Source organism: Parus major, chromosome 5 (assembly GCF_001522545.3).
Source record: "Parus major isolate Abel chromosome 5, Parus_major1.1, whole genome shotgun sequence".
Classification (NCBI taxonomy): Eukaryota; Metazoa; Chordata; class Aves; order Passeriformes; family Paridae; genus Parus; species Parus major.
Window position 1 is genome coordinate 53,906,728 of NC_031774.1, and position 20,727 is coordinate 53,927,454.

Sequence of the window (20,727 nt, forward strand, 5' to 3'; positions counted from 1 at the left end):
TGTGAAGCATCAAATACAATCCAAGTGTGGTACCCCACTGTTTTTCTTTTAAACAACCCCATTTTTGGAGATGTGGATTATGTTGCAGGTTCAGGGAGTGTAGGGCCCACTTTCACCTGTGTCCAGAAAAGGTACCACAGGAGAAGGTACCAAAGGAGAATATATGCTCCTAGTTTTTCTGCTTTCACTACACTCAAGGCAAGGAGAAATTGAAGTAGGAAAAGAACATAGCATTAAGAGAAGCAGGAGTTGGAAGTTTCAGAGGTAAAAGAAATGTATGATTGTCTGCTTTAGGATCTTTTTCTTGACTGAGTTCATCATAACAAGCATGATATTTAGATGGCCATCGCTATGCATACAATAATAAATAATCTGGTGCAGTAAGTCCTGGGCTTATACATCAGTCAAGGAAGGTGCTGAACTCTCCATCTCTGGCTCCTGCCACAGGCCTTCCTGTGGGATATGTGTGTAACTTGGTGGCTCTGGAGGAGGACACTGTTGTCAGACCGTGTCACCTCTCCAGAGCCTCCAGAAGCCAGTCTGGCACCTTGGATATCTGAATGAGAGAAGGAGCCCTCCCACCGTTTGTTTTACACAAACATGACAATGTTTGCTGCATGGCTGTGAGGCAAAGCCATCCATCCTGGATCAGGGCTGAGCAGGCAGATCTGATCATTGTTCGTATTTTCACGTAGCTGTTGTGTGAATTATTTCTCCTGCCGCTCGTAGCCCCTGTGGAATTGCTTTTAGAGGTGTGCCAGCACTCCTGGGCAGTCTGGTGATATTTATCACTTTCCTGCAGATCTGAGCCCAGAGCTGTAATCCTTCAGAAGCTTTTCCCCCCCTGCCAAGCAACTCTTACAGAAAAGCAGCACTCACTGTGTTGGAAACAGGAGTGTGGATACAGAGTGCTGGGTGTAACCAATGAGGGGAGGAGGTGAAAAAGGCATCTTACAGTATGGCCTTGAAGAGATCTTCTGTGGGATCCAAGAATAGCACCCTGGAGCCACATCAAAGCACTGTCACTTCTGTAGGTCCTCCAGCAAGGTGGCAGAGCCCATGTGAGCAGCTGCTGCTGTGTTGTGCTCTCGTAGCAGGTGTGTGTCTGCTGTGCTCTCAGTGCAGTGCAATAGAACTTCAAGAGGATCACCTTTATTCTCTGAAATCTGTTGCTGGCCAGTGCTCTCATACAGTCATAACATTAGCAATCTCCTGCTTCTACCAGCAAATTATTCTGCTGCCCAGGAAACCTTTGTCCCTCTCAGTGAATAAAAAGTATCACCACTTCCATCAGGGGCCCAAGTCTCAGCTCCCTGAGTTTTCAGGAGGCTGAAGGCAGAAGAGAGAACAGTTGGCAAATGGATAGTAAGAAAAAAGATCTGATAAAATAATTGAGGGGTTCAGCAAGTGGGACTGACAACAGAAGGGAAAGCAGCTGAAGAGAGGAAAGGATTTCAAACTAGAAGTGTCACTGGATGATGAAGTGGTGGCAGAGTGGAAGCGGGAAAATGCTGGCAAACGGGAAGGTGCCTGTGGCACTTGGCCCTTTTCATAGCACAAAACCCACTTTGGGATCTTGTGGGAGCTCTGAATGGTTAGAGAGTCTTCTTTTAGCACATGTGTTATGTGAATTGCTGGAAGATCCTAAAGCAGTGCTGCCCACCAGATTTGGAAGATGATGTTTCCGTGAAGTGCCAGAGTGGAATGGTGTTTCAATGCCTTTCCCCAGTTTGTGCTCCCCAAAATCTCTCTGAGAACCAGACTAACTGTCAAAGCAAATGTGAGCTTTGCTTTGCTGCCACAGTGATGGCCAAACAAAGCACTCAAGGCAGCCTGAACACAGGGCACTGATGCCTCTTGCACATGTTGCATTTTTCAGAGGTGGATTACAGCTCCCGTATCTTTCACACACGAGACAAGAAGAGAAGGACATGAAGTACACCTTCCACCTCCTGCACAGGATGTCACTTTCTTTAGGGTAGATCCTTCTACACTGACAGCCCATCAATGAAGGGGTCCCGTGGGATGGATTTTCTGTGGTCAGCACATAAAGCAGGTGGTCCAATACCTTTATAAAGTGGAGAGTAGAGGGGATTAATTACTTTCCCTGCTCAGGAGAACTGACAGATGTGTTGTGTGCACGACAGAGAGACAAGGGAGAGCTGCCATCTGCTGTTGGAAAAATCCTGGTTCCTCTTTTAGCCCAGGCACTGCTAAGAGCTGCAGGTGTTTCCTTCGTGCCAGCAGCTCCCATCACACTGGCTTAGCACACAGAGCAATATTCCACAGGGGAAACAGGAATCAGCACCCGCCGTGCCCTGGAGAGGAGAAACACTTGCCCTGAAGATCTGCTCTTCTCATGTGTAAATCAGGAAGAAGAGGATGGATTTCCCCACCTTTCAAACCATCCACACCAGCAGCAAAGCAAAGAGGGAAGAAGGTATGGCAAACCCACTGTGCCTCCAGGAGGGACTTCAGTGGAAAAATCAGCCACATCTTCACATGTAAGCCACAGACAGGCAGTTGGATCAGTATTTAGACCTGATCTCTGCAGTGGGTTTTCAAAAAGCTGAGCATTCTGCATTATCCTGGAAATGAAAGAATTGGTGATGTCCTACATTTCTAAACTCTGTGTACCTAGGGTGAAAAAAAACATTAATCACTAGCTGAAAAGGCAGCTCATTTATTGAAATGCCATTTTGGGTTATTCAAAATTATTTATTTGCTTCTGAAAATATGTTTACTTCTATTTTCTCAATGGCATTTTGCATCACTTCAGCTAAATGTAACTGCATTATTTTTTACAAGGAAAGACATGCAAGTATTTAATAGAAATTAAACAAAATATTTCAGTTCTTTAAATAGAAACTTAATCTTGTTTAAAACTTCAATTGAGAAAACCCAAACAAACAAATAAATTTGAAAATTATGCATACAAAGGTATCTCTTGCTTATAATTTTTTTTCCAAAAGAAAAAATGAATGAAGAAAAAAGCAATCCATAAAAAACAATCCTGGTCATTTACAAGGGAACCAAACAATTCAATAATCCAGGACTAGATCTTTCATAACCAAACACAGATTTGTAATACAGCAGCACAGTGCTGATTTGACCTGAAAATAAACACTTTCCAGTTACTATGTTGATTTTTTCACTGCAAATTGGTGTTTTTCTAAAGGATAAAAGGAAAAATATAATAATTCTAGAGTATGTGTACTAAACTCAAATGATTTTCCAGTAGGAATGCTTAGAGAAGCAACAGTAATAGTTAAAGACAAGTGTTCAGTCAATTCAGTTGTTTGAATTGGTGAATTTTTGAGTAATGATGTTCTGCTCTGGTAGATGCGTATGTGTGTGTCTAAATATAAGCTTATATTCCATGTCTGAAGCTTTTGACCTCTTTACCTTTTAAGTAGGTAATTTTGACCATCTTTTACCTTTAAATGATTGAGTTATATAAAAAAAAAACAAAACCAACAAAAACCAAACCAAAACCCCACAGTGATAGTTCAAAAAGAAAATACTGATTTAATGCAGTAATTATACAAAAGGCCTGGTCTGACAAAACTGTAAAATTCCTTTTTTCCACCAAACAGATAACAGGAATTTTATCCCACTGTACTTCAGAGGGGGAAATTCTTAATCCAAGTGTGTTGATGCTTCTAACTTAAACACGAGTGTCATTTAAAGCAGGAGCTGGTGTTCCCAGCAGCAGCTGTCACACACTCAGCTGAGTCCAGAGGAGTGAATTCAGGTGAGGCAGGTGAAATCCACTTTGCAGGGCGGCTGTACTTCACACTGACCCCTTTTGAAGTGCAAACCTTCCAAAAACACAGCAGGGCAGGTTTTTCTCGTGTTTTTGTGGGTTTTCATCAGCATTTTCCCGAGAGCAGAAGGCAGCAGTGGTTACACCCAGCAGATGCTGCAGCCAATTGTTCCACTGCAGGGACCCAGGGCTAGCAACTGGATTTCCCAAGGTGGGTTATAAGGTGCTGGAGAGACACAAACAACAGCGGTGCGTGGCCAGCCCTTCACAGAGTTCCTGATGTTCTGGAAAGAAGGTGCTGGAGGTCCTTTTGTTCCCACACTCTGGTGTCTGAGGCCTGTGGCAGATTCTGAAGATCCCCAGCTCTCCCACAGCTCCTTGCTCTGCTGCAGGGACACCTGGAACTCGGCAGGGTCTGCAAATCCCACGCAGCCCTTCCCCTCCGGATGCGAGGTGTGGGGCAGGAGAGGAGCACCTCAGCCTTTGTGCCGCCTGCTTGTGGCCCTTTCCTTCGAGAAGACAAAGGTGAAAGTGCAGAGCCGAGCAAAACAACCTCAGTCACGGCAAAAAAATGTTGATCTCGCTTCAAAACTGAAGAGAGAGCTGGAAGCCCTGAGGTCCCCAGGGCACACAGTGACAGCAGCGTGGGAGTGACAGCAGCCCAGGCGGTGTCAGGCGCTTTGGGGCTGAATCAGCCTCGCCGGGCCGGTCGGATATCCTGAGAGCTGCAGGCTGCCACGGGATGGCCACGCAGGGCAGGAAACCGCTCCGAAGCAGAAAGAAAACAAATTACAAAAACCTTTCAGACAGTTGCCAATAAAGTTTCTTTGGCTCTGCGTCTGGGCATCGCTCCCAAATCCAGCCTCTCGCCCTCGGATAAAGCACTACAGCCTGGAATGAGAGTCAGATGCGTGGGAGCAGCGCATGTGTCTGTGTCTGGGCTGGAAAACATATGTACTGTAGTGCCTAGAGAAAGCTTTTTAGTTTGGGCCTTGCTCCAGAAAACCTCTTTCCTTGCTTTTACAACTGTCCCCTGTTCCTTGGGACTACCCAGATGTTTAACCCAGCCTGAGGACAGGGAGCTGAGGACTTTTCTGTGTCATTCCCTCTGACCCCCAGGCCTGGGAGCAGCCAGCCTGGGGCATGCAGCCCCCGGCCCACACCTCTGTTCCTGGCAAGGTGGGTGGGATGGGATGGGATGGGATGGGATGAAGGGTTGTTGTTGGTCTTTTCTTAATATTTTATCCTGAGGTTCTGTTAATGGGTGGACTGATTGACAATTTTATGAAATCCATAACCTGGAAGTTTGCAACTATGTGGGAATTTTAGCTAGTCTCAAATGAAAGGCAAACGGGAACCACCACCATCAAGCCGTGCGTCCTCAGCCTGCCAGGCTGCAGCAAGAAGCTGGGGGAGGAAAAAAAAAAGAGTGAATACTTTTCTTTTTCACGTCACAGTTTGAACCCCAGCCTCTTCCCGGCGGGCAGGGCGGCTGTAACCCGTGGGGTGCGGGTGGAACGGGGCCCGGGGCCGAGGATGGAGAGGCGCTGGTGGAAGCAGAGCGCGGGGAGCCGGCGGGCACTGGGGACGCAGGGCGGCTCGCTGCCCTCGCTGGGGCGGAGGGATGGAGGGCTCGGCTGTTCCCGGGCGGTGCCGGCCCCTCCGCCCGCCCCGCACACCTCGGCCCGCCCCTGGCGACCTGCGGGCGGCGGCGCTGAGGGTGCTCCGGTGGGGTTGCTCAGGTGGGGCCGCTCCGGTGTGAACACTCGGGTGTGAACACTCCGGTGTGAGCACTCCGGTGAGCCCCCTCCGGTGACCCCGTTCCGGTGACCCCGCTCTGGCGTGAACACTCCGGTGACCCCGCTCCGGTGAGCCCACTGCGGTGTAAACACTCCGGTGACCCCGTTGCGGTGACCCCGCTCCGGTGTGGACACTCCGGTGACCCCGCTCCGGTGAGCCCACTCCGGTGTGGACATTCCGGTGACCCCGCTCCGGTGAGCCCACTGCGGTGTAAACACTCCGGTGACCCCGCTGCGGTGACCCCGCTCCGGTGACCCCGCACAGGTGACATCGCGGGCGGAGCAGCCGCTGCCCCGGGTGAAGCTCCCGCAGCTCCGGACGCGTTCCCCGCCCTGTCCCTCCCGGGGACTCCGCCGTGTCCCTGCGGGCAGCCGAGGGACCTGCCGCACCCCTGCTCTGTGCCCGGCCCGCCTGCGGAGGAAACCCGGGGGAAATCACACATTCGGTTCTGTTAAACACCGCGGCAGGTCGGTGAGAAGCGCGTTTAGTGAGTGTTTTTAAGCCGCCCCCCTCCAAAACAGCTCGGGAAAATGCTTGAGGATTTGGTTATGGGGTTAATCTAACATGGTCAATGCAGCACTATCAGTATCATTTACAGATGCCAAACTGAATTTATTAGATCTTCCTCAATCACGTGAATAGTTGGAAATACTGTACTTTTACAGGATTCTAGTCGTTGGGATGGGGCAGCCTGTGCAGGCAGAAATAGCATTATTTGAGTGTGCTTGAGGTCGATGAAGTAGTTACAGAAAATAGTTTTAAAGCTCTGGACGTTGACTGTAATTATATTGGTTTGTTTCCAGTGTACTCAGTACTGGGTTAATCCAGCAACTTCTGTTATGTATTTGCTGAGTATTGTTCACTAATTTCATGGCTTTCCTGTGGTGTGGGCAGATAGTTCAGTGTAAATTTTAAATAATTTTGCCTACAGCAATTTTCAGTGGATAATGCCGGAATGTGTTTATTTTAACGCAAGCATTCCTTCTCCTACCTTATCAGCTATCTTTATTCCTACACAGGCCTTATCACAGAGGTATTTATTTATAATCCTTTCTTTGCAGGCTTAATGCTCTCCACAGAAAGTGAGGCTGAACAACGTGCACATGCCGAGTACTGGAGGAGAGGCTGAAGGACATCCTGTTTTGTTTCAGCAGTGTTGTTATTCTTTGGGGTGAAATGAAGATTTTGATTTTGTTTTGGAAACACTCATATTTCTGATGCAACTGAACTTCAGTAACCTTTTTGCAGTACAGATTTCAACAAATTCTATTTTTTTTTCTCCTGAACAAAGATGCAGAACTTGTCTGTGGTAGAAAGTTTTACTAATACAGACATATCACACTGTGAGCCTCTAAAAGACCTGGCAGCTGAGACAGGTGTCGTGTCTCTCGATGAAAGTGGCTGTAACTGGAATGAAAGAACAAGTAATGAAGAAATTTTTAATCTTGAAGCAGTGCAGCAAGGCCTCCCTGTAATGAACAGCAAAGGGAGAAGTTGTGAGGGGTTTTCTGAGAGCAGCTTTAGCACCTCAGAACCCAGTGCTTCCTGGGGTGATTTTGAAGGCTTCAAGGAGCCCTTAGACAAACCAGAGAGATTCAGTCATAACCCTGAAGTTTTGGTGAACTCAACAAAAGCTTCTGGAGCTGACCCAGACCTACTCAGTGGAGACTGGAGCATTTCTGCTGCCCAGGTATGTGCTGAGCCATCTCTGTGCCATGGGATACAGGAGGCTTCGGGCTCTCTGGATGAGGTACGTGTTCACAGCAAACCAAAGAGCAGAAATGCTCGTGTTGCTGCTCCCTACACCTCTGGATCTGTCTTCTCTGTGGAGGCTAGTGCTGCACATGCAGAGAAACTCTCCAGCTGCTTCAAAGCTACCTCAAGTGGAACGAAAGCAGCTCCTTTACAGTGTTTGACAAATACTCAAGCTGTCCTGCTGGAGAGCTTTAAAGAATGTAATGCACTACTTTGCTTCCAGGCACTAGGAATAAGTAAGAACATAGGCAAGTAAGCACGTAGGCACCTTGAACCTTGCCCTGAAGGTAATGAAGTTTAAAATTTAGACAAGAAAGTACATAAGAAACAACAATTTGGAACAAATTGGGAAGGTGGGTGACAAGAACAGGGTGGACAGAAATGTTGTGAGTTGCCTGCAAACTTATTGAAGTAAACCCACATACCATTGAGTTAGAAATCGGCAAAAACAATGTATTTTATTATTTAGTATACTCAGTATACTCCCTGAGTAATATCAACAGTTTTTCTGGAATTTTAGACTGATGGTGACACACAAGAAATTAATAGAAATATGATTTTTTTTAGCATAGGGTATAACATTCACTCTTAAATTGTTAGAGATAAAATTCTGCATAAATAATGCAATGAATTCTTATCAGCACAAAATAAAACCTGTTCAGGTAAAGGGTTATATCTTGTTGGGATAAATGTGTTTCCGTGTGGACCAAACATGCATCAGCAAAGGAAAGGAAAATAACAAAATGGAAGAAAGAACATAGAAATACAGAACAGAATCCCCTTGTTCTTACTACTTTAATCCTAAATGACAACATTTTAAAAAGGAGAATAATCAGCTAGGACTTCCATGGGGTTAATCTGTAGCAGTAGAATTTACTGCTTGTAGTCTGTTGGGTGAGATTCACTTTGTGTAGGGAACTGAGACTTTTGTGGAGACAGGATTTCTTGCCCTTTGCCTAGGAATCTTACTTTTTGCAGAGGTATTACTAGGAAAAGCACAAAGATGCAGGTGGGAAAAGCTGCCCACACTGACTGAGTGTAGATACACAAAATACCTGGTTATTGGTGTGAACAAACAGAGAATTCAATTTTTTTGTAATCCTGGGAATGGGGGACAAGAAGTCTTCTGTTGGAGAAAGAGAATGTTGTAATGACTGAAGCTGAAATGGAATATAGCAGGTTGCTTGGTTTCTTTCCAAAAGCAACAGATCTTAATCTTACTGAAGCCTTTTCTTTATTTTGCATTTGTTAAAAGCAGAAGGAAATGTCCAGTACAAGTTAAATAAGTTACCCATACTTAGAGTTTCAAGTTGTCTTTTCTTGTCTCTAGGTAGAGAGACAGGCACAGATCTGCTGGAGATTCCTTGGAATGTAGAATATGTGTGTAGCCTGTCCTTTATCCCTGTGGTTTTTGCATTGTTAGTTTGAGATCATAAAGTCTGAACTGGGACTCTGGCTTCTGTATGATCAATAGGAAAAAGGCCAGGTGTGTTGGAAGAGACCTCTAGAAATAATCTCAGGTCAGAGGTCTGATATTCAGTGTTTATTTCTTCAGTTAATTAAATGAGGTCAATCGGGATCAGAATCATGTGTTTTAAGATGGAAACAATCATTAATTTCCTTGCAGCAGCTGGGTAATTTGCCTGCACAATTGAACACTTTGAGGATTTTTCACGTGCTCTTTAAACATTGGCCTTTGAGAGAGGGACTGGTGCATGTGTTTAATCCATGGGAATTTTGATATAATAGGATATAGAGGATTTATTCAGAAAGTACCAATGTGAACTTTGTACATTGATTTTTTATAATTAGTGGTACAAAGCCACAAGATAAATGGAAATACACCCAAACTTTGTTTCAGAAACACTCACTGTAATAGACAGTAATAAAGGTAATAAAAATATCTTTATCTGTCTTGGCTAAACTATAAGTTAGTGACTAGCATGTGTGTTGGAGCAGCACCAAGGCTGTACAGAGATGCTGCAGTTGAGGCAGAGCTGTGCTTCCCTCCATGCATCCCCTGGCTTTGTTAACTTCTCCCATCCCAGAGCCAAGAGCAGCTGCCTGGCTTTTCCTTGACTCCCATCTCAGTTTTGCTGCCTACCTGGAAGTTGTTTTTTGTTTTTTCCTTGACCATGTATGCTTTAGCAGGTGTTGCTTCACAGAATTCTGCTTCTCCAGCTTTGGTCAGGTTCCTCTACGTTGTATCCCTGTTGAGGTAATTTACAACTTGATTGACACTATTGTTACACTTTGGGCAAGACTCTAAGGAATTTACCCAGCAGTTTTTGAATGTCCCAGCGGTGAATCATCAGGACAGGATTTTAGCAAGGCCTTACTTCAGGAGGGGGGCAGCATGGGGCACAAGTTCTGTTCCTTGAAGCATGGTCAGAAGTGCAGAAGCCTTCGACCAGCTCTGTTGATTTTCCCCACTTATGCTTAGATTAAATCAATACTCAGTATTCACCCCACTTATCTGTGTTCAGTGTAATGAGACTGTGGAAATATTTCAGCTGTTTGAATTACAATTAGATGAAACTATAAAAATATGGAGTATATATGCTTAAGGATTTTCATACTAAATTGTTGATTGCTGGGCAATCAACTGACTGGTTCCATTCTTGAATTTTCACTGCCTTGCAGTCCCTGGGCAGGGTGGTGAAGTCAATTAATTTGTCTTTATTTGGAAAATTGCAGTAATTCCCTTCTTGAAGGAATAAAAGGATACAGTTTCCAAACCAGATGGCATGCCTCTAGGATAGGATGTAAATTATGCATGTTTTCCCTTGTATATGTATTTCTTAGTTGTCAGATAACCCTATTTACTAGTGGTTAGTTCCATGACACCTGTCTAGATCACTCCTGTGCTGTGGACAGTCCTCTAAACCTCCTCCTCATCACTGCTTGAGGAGGAACAAGGATTTAAATCTGGCTCTGATTTTTAACATAGGCTGGAAGAAGTTTGGTGCAAATGCAAGGCCAGGAACATCCTCACCCCAGCTTTTTTGCAGACTTGCACAGTGCAAGTGTTTATTAGTATTATTAACTGTAGTATTTGGCAGCTGTGTTACATTTGAATTGGGGTGTTTGAATACTGAATTAGCAGAAGAAGCTTTTGAATTGATGTGTAGGTCAGCCTTGACCTGGACTGAATTAGCTGAGCAGAAGGAGGAGTCATAAGTAATAAATATGCAAGTCTGTGACTGAGAAGCTGGGAAGTTAAAGTCTAAGGTTCTTTAGAAACTCTGAGACTCTTGCTTCTTCTAATTCTAGGTACTCAAAATAGTCAAACCACTGAAATATGAGCTCAATCCCTCCATTCTGCTATGAATATTAATATAAATATAAATTCTAAAAACAAAAAGACAATCTCAAGAATTATTGTAGTCTTTGGACTAGGTCCTTCATGAGCTATGGGGATGGTCTGTATGGTGTATGCAATAAAAATATCTTTTTTTTTTTTAGGAAGACCACAGCTATGAGAAGACATTTAAGTTGGGCTTTCCAGAAATCTTTGTACCACAGTCCAGAGAGTGCATAAGAAGCTTAGAGCAAGTTTTTGATGCAAATAATGAAAATGTTTGGATTCCTGAACTTTTGAAGAATCAACTTTGGTAATGAGTTTAGATTACTAGTTTAAGAAAAAAAAAAAAAAAAAAAGAAAAAAGGTTCCTCATCAATTACACTGTTTGTTTCATAATTTAAAAATAAGTGGTGCACTTAAAAATCTTTTTAGTAGTATTCTTTTTAGTGCATAGATCTTACCAGTTTTGTAGCATGTTGTTAAAGGAAATGGATGGTGTTTTAGCCATTGGAAAACAATGAAGGGAATATATCAAAATTACAAATTCCTGCCTAGGGTTTTTCCTTCTGTTGGTGTGCCTCCTTATGACTAAGCCTCTGGAATGCCAGAACCCAACAGGCAGCCTGTTCTTCCTGTTTGCTTGTCCTTTCTTTACAGCACATCCCACTTATTTCTTCATCATTGGAGGCTGCTGCTTCTACTAACAACTTACTTGCTTTTTTTTTTTCTCCCCCCTCAGTTCTCCCAGTTGGTAACTTCTTCTCATGTTTAACCAGATGTGCTTCAGAATCTGTGGTGCATCTGTCTTCTTTCCTGGGCTATGTTAATAGCAATTAGTATCATTAACTAAGCTTTCTCTTGTGACAGCTGGAGCACTTCTAGTTTTGTTACGTGTTTTTTAAGGATCAGCAGCTTCAGAGCAGTGTTGTAGCTACTGAACAGTGTTGCAGTTATTTTTTCATGGAGAAAGCAGTGTCAGACCACATTTGAGAAATGTCTTAAGACTCAGAAGAAATTAAGGTGAAACATATAATGTGGGCACCCTTTTAGCCAAGTTCCCTTCATATGTGCTGTATTTTAATCAGCATCAAACTTGTGGAGAAATATAATTGTAAAGGGGACTGCACTATTACAGCAGAGTAGCAAGTAAAAACAAAAATTTCCTCATCTACTGTGATGAGTAACTAAGGCCAATGACAAGTGCAAACTAAGTAAAGCCCAACTGAATTTTTATATGTGATGAATGCAGTGTAAGGATCCAAAGTACCACGCCAGGGGAAGTCTCTCCTTGCAGTCTCAGCAGTGAGTGCCTTTGGCTTGTTCTGTCCTACAGGTGCTGCAGAGGTGAAGCTTGACCTTTGGGATGGAGAAGGACTTGAGAGACAGGAAAGGCAAAGTGCAGAACTCTCAGGGCTGAACTCTGCCCACATTTCACAGAAGCAGCTGAATACTGTGAGCTGCTGGCATGTAGCAGTCTGACATGTGCTTCTGGTGCCCTTCTTATCTGAGGAGCACAAACATAGACTTATGCTGACTTTCTGCTTCCACTAATTGTCGTGCCAGCTCATTAGTACCTTGGGTTGGTAGCTTGGACAAGTGTAGAGAGAGCTTTAAGATGAGTTGCTTGTTAGATCAGGGTTAGTTTACAGCTGTATGTAGTGAAAGTAACTCTTGCATATGTTCACTGGAAGCCTCAGCTCTAAACCTCAAATTGTGTTTTGTTTCCTAGCATGGATTCTGGAAACGTATGGAGAGCACTCAGAGACTTTGATAATACCCCCAGTTTAAGATATCCCTGGAGTGAATCTCACTGTCAAGAAAACCTCTTGAGTGTTCTTGGAATAGATGCAAATCAAAAGGTAACTGAACAATGGTTTTCCATTCTGCCAGCATAAACATTGGGTTGGGAATCTGATCTTCTGCAAGCTGTACATGCAGATGCATGAGGGACTGGATCTGGGTGAGTCACAAGGTTGTTTTTTTTTTAACAGGGAGTTTTTAAGACAATAGCTTAGTGTTTTCTCATCTTCATGTGTAAGTAACTAAGAAATTGTGCAGGATCACACTTTGATTGTCTTTACATTGAAGTCTGCCCAGCACAGTTCCCTGTAGTTAGGTGGTACACTCAGCTTTGGTAGAGATGGAGAAGTAGTTTTCAGGTGGTAGAGGATCAGCTCCCTGGTGTGTGTGCTATAGGATTGTTTACTTTTTTTGCTCAGACTGTGAGAAAACTGTTAGCCTGTAATCTTTCTGTGAAGTGAAAATCAGATCTGAATCAGAGGAGCTGTTACAGTAATTATTGGATGTTTTTACTGTGAATAAACTGAAAGTGTGTTCAACTTCCCCTTTCCTCACATTATTCCTCTGTCTGCTTTTGTGAGGCTTGAGGGAGAATATGTTTTAAATTGGATTGAAACCAGATCAGCAGTGTTGAAAGATCTCAAATAGAAATATCTCTGTTTAACAGTCTCTTGTTTTGAGAAGATACAGGTGTCAGGGATGGTTCAGAATTCAGTTATTTAGCTGGGATTAATTAGTCACATGTAATTTTCAGAAGTAACTGTTTCAATTGATTATTTGAATGCTGAAGCACAGGGTTGGCAAGGTAATGATTTTATGGACATATTTGACTTTTCATTCAAGCTACATACAAACAGAAGGACGGTGCTGAAGGTAGAAACCTATTTTGCACTTGAAAAAGTCACTTTGGAGAACTCTAATTTAACAGAGAGAGAACTGGAGACATTTCTCTAACATGTCTAAAGTCTCATTCTGTTCTTTTCTTGCCCCCCAGCATTAAATCAATGCCCAGGCAGCTTAAACTTCACATCATTACTTCTTATCTCTTACTGGAAAACTGCATTGCTTTTAACAATACTGATTAAGATGCATTTCTCAGCAATGCTTTGGTGCTAATTAAGGCTAATTCTAATTGGAAATTACTTTTTTATTAATTGAAGTCACAGATTCACATGTGTAGGTAATGCCTTGAGGGGCTACCTGGAACAGAGGCTAGACAGAGTCAGAGAATGAAGTAGGTATTTATTAAAATGCCTTCAAAGGATACACCTTGGGCAGTGCAAAGGCTACACCCCAGATAGACTGGCCGAGGTCACCAGTCTTCTCAGACAGATAAACGTTTGGTCTGTTTGCATATCAGAGGTTAATTGCCCAATTACTGCATCAGGTAATGAAGTAACATTCCCTGGTTTGCTTCTCTCCCAATTTACTTTTGTTTATACTTCTCAGGCCTGAGGCTGTGTTGATGACCTTGGGTCTCAGGCCCAGAAGGATTGTTTAGTCTGACCAAAATGTGAAGAAAGGTAGCTAGCATTCTATACAGAGTTCAGAGTTATACACTAATGCAGTATCTGAAAAATACAAAAGGCATCATAGGACTGGTTCTTCATAAAATTGTTTTAATGAAAAGGGGAACACATGATAAAATACAGCTTCAGAAAGCAAAGTTTAGTGGTTGTTATTTGAAGGAAACTTGTCTTTAGGTTGTATGCATTGGAATCAGATAGAAATGCATAAATAAATTCATAAGTAAAATGTAAATTATGGTTTTTTTAGGATGTTTCAGAGAACCAGGCTGATATTCTTGAGGAATCAGAAGTCAAAGATAATGAGGACTTTAGATTTGATGGATTCAGTGTTAATGACTGCAAAGCATTGATCCAGACCAAGGTAAGGATTGTTCTGGAAGTGAGCAATTCAGAGAACCACAGAGTGTATTTAGCATGCTCCTCTCTGCTGTCCCAGCACCCGTTCTCATGTAATGGTTTAGTCCTGGTGTAACTTTTGGATGTGGAGTTGGTTTTGCTCTCTGAAAACTCTGACAGCTTCAGAAAAGATACCTTGGTGCTGGTTTGTTTCATGCCATAGCAATGCAAGTTGGAAGGAAAATTGTGTCATTCTTCATTGCTGCAGAAGACCTCAATCACCTCAGTCTGTCTTTTAGCAAGGTATTTTGGAGAAATATTCTTAACCCAAGGTCCCTTCCTCAGTGGAGAATAAAACTGAGCAGCTGTTGCCACTGTGGAGACAGATAGTTTCAGACATGCTTTCACTCCTCTGTTTTATTCTATTTACTGCTGTGGACAGTGAAGGTGTTTAACTGTTCTGGGAACCTTGTACACAAGAGATGATAGGCTGGAGAATTCAGAGATAAAACTTAAAAGGACTGTCCAGCTTATTCCTTCATAATTCAGTTCTGCTTTCTCCAGTGAATACCTGAAGGGAGGATCACAGTGGCTGAATCACATTGGAAATGTGTAAAATACAAGAATAAGGTTTAGACAAAGGAGAAGTGGTTTGAGGTAGACAAAGAAGGAATAAAAGGAAAAAGAATTGTGGTACAAAGTTAAGGTAAAAGGACAGTGTATTTCTGGGATAGCCTTATAAGGGAAAGAACAAATGCTGCAGCTTGGTGTCTCAAAGAAAAAGTCACTAAAAAACATAAGTTGCTATTTCTAATTTAAGGTAAGTCAAATCATATAATAGGATGTTTTCTGTTTATCTTCATATATATGTATTTTTTATCCTCTAAAAAATTTTAAATAATTTTTAAACAATTATTTTAATTAAAATTTATTTAAATTAGGTTGACTTATGCAAAGTGATTAACCTCCTGTAGGGTTGAAAAAATTAACTAAGTTTTTCTTTTTCACTCAGCTTTCTGTGTCACCAGACTCCAGACATGGTCACCTTTTCTCCTGTAACCTCTTTTTGAAGACCACGCCATCAAATGAAAACACACAGTGTATAACAATCCCAAGGAAGAAGCAGATTTTTGCTACACACAACCTAAGAATGAAATTTTTCAGTAGTGATGTTTGCTGAACTAAATGCAATTTTTAGCCTTTTTTATTTATTTTTTTTTTTAACTGAATGCAGTCTACCTTGATTTTGTTACTGACTTGGTACTATAGACTACAGACATTCTTTAGGAAAGTGGCATATTGCTGTATATGAGGGACCTAAGGCCATGTTATTAGAAGATATTTCTCCTGTTTAGTTGTGAAGCCAAATTTTGTAGTTTGCCCTGCTAGATTTTGCTGCAGAGTCGTGTCCCTTACAGTAAATGCTGCAGCTGCAGCCACGCTTCAAGATAGCTCTGGTGGAGCCTCCTGAACTACTGACCTTTCAGGCCTTAATGCCTCTTCAATCTAAACCCTTCTTTCCCTGCCAGAGCCTGCACAAGTCTCAGGTGTGTGGTAATGTGCCTTGTCACCATCTCTCCTCATACCTGCTCCAGTTTGGATCAGCTGAGATTGGTGCTTTGTAATGGGTGCAGTGAGAGGAGCCTTCTTCATTTGGGAACTTTGAGTGGGGGTAGCAAAATAGAAGTGTCTTAATTTCTGTCTGGTGAAGCTTGCTGTGGTGATAGGGGTGGAGGCAGCAAAATGCTTCATTCTGGCATTGGTTTCTGGCTGAAATAAATCACCCTGTTGAAGCTGATTGTCACAGGACATGTTGGACATTCAGCCACACTTGCATACCCTGCTTGTAAAAGCTCAGCAGAGTTGCAGTTCAGGACTTGCATAATGGTGTAAATGCCTGCCCTTTTAAAATTTTATAGAAATTATTGACTGTTGCCCATCTTCCTGCATGCCTGAGTGCCACAGGGGATGCACCTCGCTGTCATTGAGAAGAATCCGTGTTGGTTCCCTGCCACCTGCAACAGCTTTATTTATTCATTGGCAGTAACTTTTACACAAGTTACAGATCTGTTTGCTGCTCTGGCCATTGTGAATATGAAAACTTCATATGGCTTTTTGTTTTAAAGAGTTGCTAAGCACGGCAACTGATATTTTATGTGTTGAAAGCAGGGAACAAAGTTGGGTGTTCCAAAACTAAGTCAGTTAATTATTTAATGAAGTGCCTGTTCTGTTCTTAGATTTAAGAATACTATAAAGCACTGGCAGACTTCAATCCTTAATCTAGTAAAGTGTTCAGCAGTGGCATTGCAATTGCTGTAATAACTTCAGTGTTACCTCAGTGCTATTAGCATGGGATGAACTCTGTCCTGCTTACTCAGGAGATGGAACAGAGCATTTGAAAAAATGCTCTTTTAAAGTGGCTCTGCAGCTTCCCTGGCCCTGAAGAGAGTCCTGCAAAGCCAAACTGGAAACTCCATATGGATACAAGAGCAGGGTTAACTTTTTCAGTTAACCCTAGATTTGAATTAATTTTTAATTTCCCTTATATTATTTCAGAGCTCTTAAATATGTATTAAATAGGTTGTAGTCATAAGCTCACAAAATGTTAAATTGCCAGTAAATGGTGAATGAATAGTTGAGGTTGGTAATAAACATTATTAAAATCAATTATAAGATTAAAATCCCATTTTTATGCTTTCAGACAAGCAGGGACCTGCAGAGGGGCTTGAGGGGGCAACTCATACTGTGTGCAACATTCACTGATGCATCAGAACCCTCTTTTCCTCTGGGCTTTCTATTTTGCCTTTGCTTTTGTGAGCATTGGATGAATGTATTGAAAAATGTTTTGCACTGTCACTCTGGGAGAAGGATGCATATGTCATCTTTCCCTCATATTAGCAGATTTTACAGCCCTGTCCAAGGTACAGAATAGAAAGAAAAAAGGGTTCAGCCCTTGTGATTCAGCAGGGGAGCAAACTACTGGGGTTCCAAAGGTGATGGGTTCCACCTTGCAGGTCTTTCTCTTTCGGACAGACACTTTGGTCCACCTGAGTCCTCACTGCCTGTCAGCACTGGCTGCATGAGACAACTGAGGGACCTTGTAACTCCCATTTCCAATCTGAGATGAACAAATTCACCACCCCAGGGGAAAAGCCTAGCAAAATTCGAATGGCAATGTAAATCAATTCAGCTTCAAGGCTAGGGAGTTCTGGCAACCCTCCAGCCCCCAGCGGAATTTGGACACTACCGGCACATTTGGGGGTACCCACAAAGACAAAACTGGGCTCTGTCAGGGAGACCAACCAAAGTGTAGCCAACCATTTTCAGGCACATTTCATAGTAAAGACGTAGCCTCGCCTTCCGTGGTTATCCTGGGGAACGAGGGGTGCCGGAAGCGCCCCTGACGTGTTCTGCACAAGCAGAGCCCGTTGGGTTCCTTGAGTCATTTCCTCCTCCTGCTGTCCCTGGCAGGCAGCCCAGCGTGGCAGCACACGCTGTGGCCCAGAGGCACCGCTGTCTCCTCTGCAAGGGCTGCACACAGGACACACCACTTTGTACCTCAGCACCCTTTAAGCTACGATTTTCACCGTTTCTCATCTTGGTTATGAGCTCTCAGCTCTGAAATCCTGAGTTTTGATGAACTAAACGTGTTACTGTACTCTGCGTTTGTGGAAAGGAAATACCACAGACTTCTGACATTTGCTTAGGATTTTGGAAAGGTGGAAATGAGAGCAAGGCAGGAGTTCTGGACAGCAGAGCTGGACAGTAATGCCTCTTTCTTCTGATGGGATTAGAGGGAAAATACACCCATAGAATAAAGTTTTACGAAGTTTCCATCAGCAGAGTAATTACTGAAATCCTTCCTTTGTGGAAGGAATGCTGTAAACACCCCTTGGCAAAAAAACCCCTCAAACCAACTTCATTGTGAAAGACTGAAAATTTGTCAATGCATATTCTACAATGTGGAATTTGATTTATTCTAATAATTAAAAAATAATCAAGAAAAAGAGGGTGGGACAGTCAGCCTCCAGGATGAATTCTAACCATACTATAAGCCTACCATTGGTTGCATATGCAGAAGATGGAGTGAAAAACAAATGAAAGAAATCTTGTAAAGGTGAAAGCTTTTTTTCAAAATGCAAGGTCATTGCAGGATTTAAAAGCACTCTGGTATTTTTTAATGATGAAAATCAGCTTTAATAGTTTAAAAAATGGGACTTTCTGGAGTACTCCTACTCCTGTTAAGACATCAAAGGGAATTCGGCTAAAACTGAGCTACCTTCAAATTAATTGTAAACTCCCAAATTTCCCGGTGGATCCAAGTTTAACTTTCCAGATCTGCTCTGGAAGATTAAAAAGAGAAAAATTTTCTGACCCTTCTATTGAAATATGTGTGAGAACCTCCTAAATTGCCTCCCACAGCACAGCCAGAGCACAGCCAGCCTGGCTTAGTGCTCTGCTGGGTGGGATAAGCAGGCCCTGATGAGAGAAAAATGTATGGAATGAAGTTGCAACATTTTTTTGTTTTTTTCAATCAAGGCGAGATGCCTGTGAATGCTGGGCAAATCCTGAAATGCCAAAAATCCTTCAGCTTCCCCAAACATCTGCTTTATTAACACACACTTCTACAGAGACACTTCTGCATCTTCAGAGCTTAATGCCTCACTTCTAACATTGATTTTAAACAGCTCAAAGTTAGTTTTTCCACTAATTTATAACTCATCTTCCTCATAGAACTAGTGGATAGTTTATTTAATTTGGTGTATTTTCCTGTTGTTTGTGCTGGAAAATTAGTCTTTTAAAGGGTTACTTCCAGCACACAGATGACAAAGCTGGACAGAGCACTCTGGGTAGCACCCAGACCTCCCCAGCCAGCTGTTTGAAGCAGCACTGCACTGAGCTGTGCTGCTCTGAGTGCTTTTAAGTCCAGATCTTTAAGCGTGACTAAAATCGATGCAAGCGTATGAAAGCCTACACCACCTTTAAACAGTCTCAGCTTGCTCTGAAAGCTTCAAAAATATTTTTTTAAAAACACTGAACTGCAGCACACCCTTGAAAGGCAGCGTTTCCCAGGCCACGGGCACTGGCTCAGCTCTGTGCTGCAGCATCCATAGTGGCTTCCTCAGGAATGAATCAGTCCCAGAGCTGATGGCACCGTGCTCGCACCACTGGATTTCTGTGCTGCTCCTTCTAGAGCTGTGCTTTTCACACTGTGGTCAGCAGGATTCCTGACAAAGGGAGGAGGAAGTCTGTAAGCATCAGCCAGTGCAGCCTCATCAGTGAAAGCTGCTGGAGAGTGCTGTTATGCCTCAGTCTATATGAGATGAATGTTTTTCCCCTTAAAATGGAGGGAACTTGATGCAATTCTTAACATGGCACATAAAGATGTTCACCTCTATTAAAAAACTTAAAAATGAGCGGAAATGGTGATTCTGCCTCAATTTAAACCTTGGAAGTTCATTGCAGAAGGGTCAGGATCTCATTTTTAGGTCTACAACAGCAGAGGAAACCTCTAAACCTGAAGCTGCCTTTCACTAGCCCAGAGTGGCAGGGCTCCTGTCCAGTCTGACAAGCACACAGGTCTGGAGAGTCACACTCTGTGTGTCAAGGACACCTGTCTGTAACATGTGCTTTCAGGCACAGCAACCCCTGAAGGGACATCGAGCACTGCAGGGGCTGGGAGCACGCACAGGGCACTGGAGACAAAGCCCAGAGGACAGCTCAGTGTGAAAACACTGGCACCTGTTCCCAACAGGAATCCCCCTGCCCCTCCAGCTGGAAAAACGCTCTGTGGGCCATCCTTTCTTCAAAAGGGATTGTGAGGGTGTAATGCTTTTTAGTGAAAACTTAAGAGCCAGAGCAAAGCTGCAGCTTAGATGGTAGTAGCTAGAGAAAACCTGTGGATTGTGGAAAATGAGTGTAACATTATTAGAAGATTCCAAATCCTGAACTGCAGCCTCAGGCTCCCAGGATGGGAGGATGAGATGCTGTGTAAGACAGCAACCACTGAGCAATGGAGGAACCAACACCATGAAGAGCCCAGACCTTATTATCCTTAATGGTCTGAATTATTTTTATTATTACTGTTATAGGCATAAGTGCCCAGGAATTTCAGTGTTCACAGTCCCTCTTTGGAGGCAGCCAGCTCAAGTTGTGGTGCTTCCCTAAAGGAATCCATCCTCCAGGGTATGTGGAAACCTCCTGTAAAACCCTCTTATGGGGCCTGGCCTGTGCAATTTCTGGACAGGTTTGTAAGGTGTTTAGGATTTCTAGGGACAAAGGATGGGGGAGAGAGGGCATGTGGAGAAAGAAAAAAGGTAGAAATGCCTAGGGAGAATGTTATGTCTTTGAGTGAAAGACCAAAGAAAAGGTGGCAAATGGATTATTTTTATGCTTTGTTTTAAAACACTCACATACTGAAGGCTCAAAAATGTAAC

The 20,727-nt window shown here is 43.1% G+C and overlaps 1 protein-coding gene across 5 annotated transcripts; it reads left to right on the top strand.

Annotated features, from left to right (window-relative positions):
* The first annotated feature begins 4,675 nt into the window (after positions 1–4,675).
* CLBA1 (clathrin binding box of aftiphilin containing 1) lies at positions 4,676–16,957 on the top strand. Of its 5 annotated transcripts, none has more exons than XM_015631463.3 (6): positions 4,676–4,945; positions 6,628–7,316; positions 10,787–10,935; positions 12,355–12,484; positions 14,202–14,315; positions 15,303–16,957. In XM_015631463.3, the coding sequence occupies exons 2-6, from the start codon at positions 6,858–6,860 to the stop codon at positions 15,468–15,470; spliced, it is 1,020 nt and encodes a 339-aa protein (XP_015486949.1). In that variant the 5' UTR covers positions 4,676–4,945; positions 6,628–6,857; the 3' UTR covers positions 15,471–16,957. The 5 variants fall into 5 exon arrangements, with proteins under 5 accessions (XP_015486949.1, XP_015486948.1, XP_015486947.1 ...); XM_015631462.3 differs by lacking the exon at positions 4,676–4,945 and adding an exon at positions 5,483–5,760; XM_015631461.3 differs by lacking the exon at positions 4,676–4,945 and adding an exon at positions 5,483–5,634.
* The last annotated feature ends 3,770 nt before the right edge of the window (positions 16,958–20,727 follow it).

Bases quoted from the DNA above. Each gene is read 5' to 3' on its own strand.
- CLBA1 (XM_015631463.3), top strand. From the start codon at position 6,858: ATGCAGAACTTGTCTGTGGTAGAAAGTTTTACTAATACAGACATATCA. The intron at 10,936-12,354 runs GTAATGAGTTTA...TTTGTTTCCTAG, and splicing joins CTTTTGAAGAATCAACTTTG to CATGGATTCTGGAAACGTAT. The intron at 12,485-14,201 runs GTAACTGAACAA...TGGTTTTTTTAG, and splicing joins GAATAGATGCAAATCAAAAG to GATGTTTCAGAGAACCAGGC.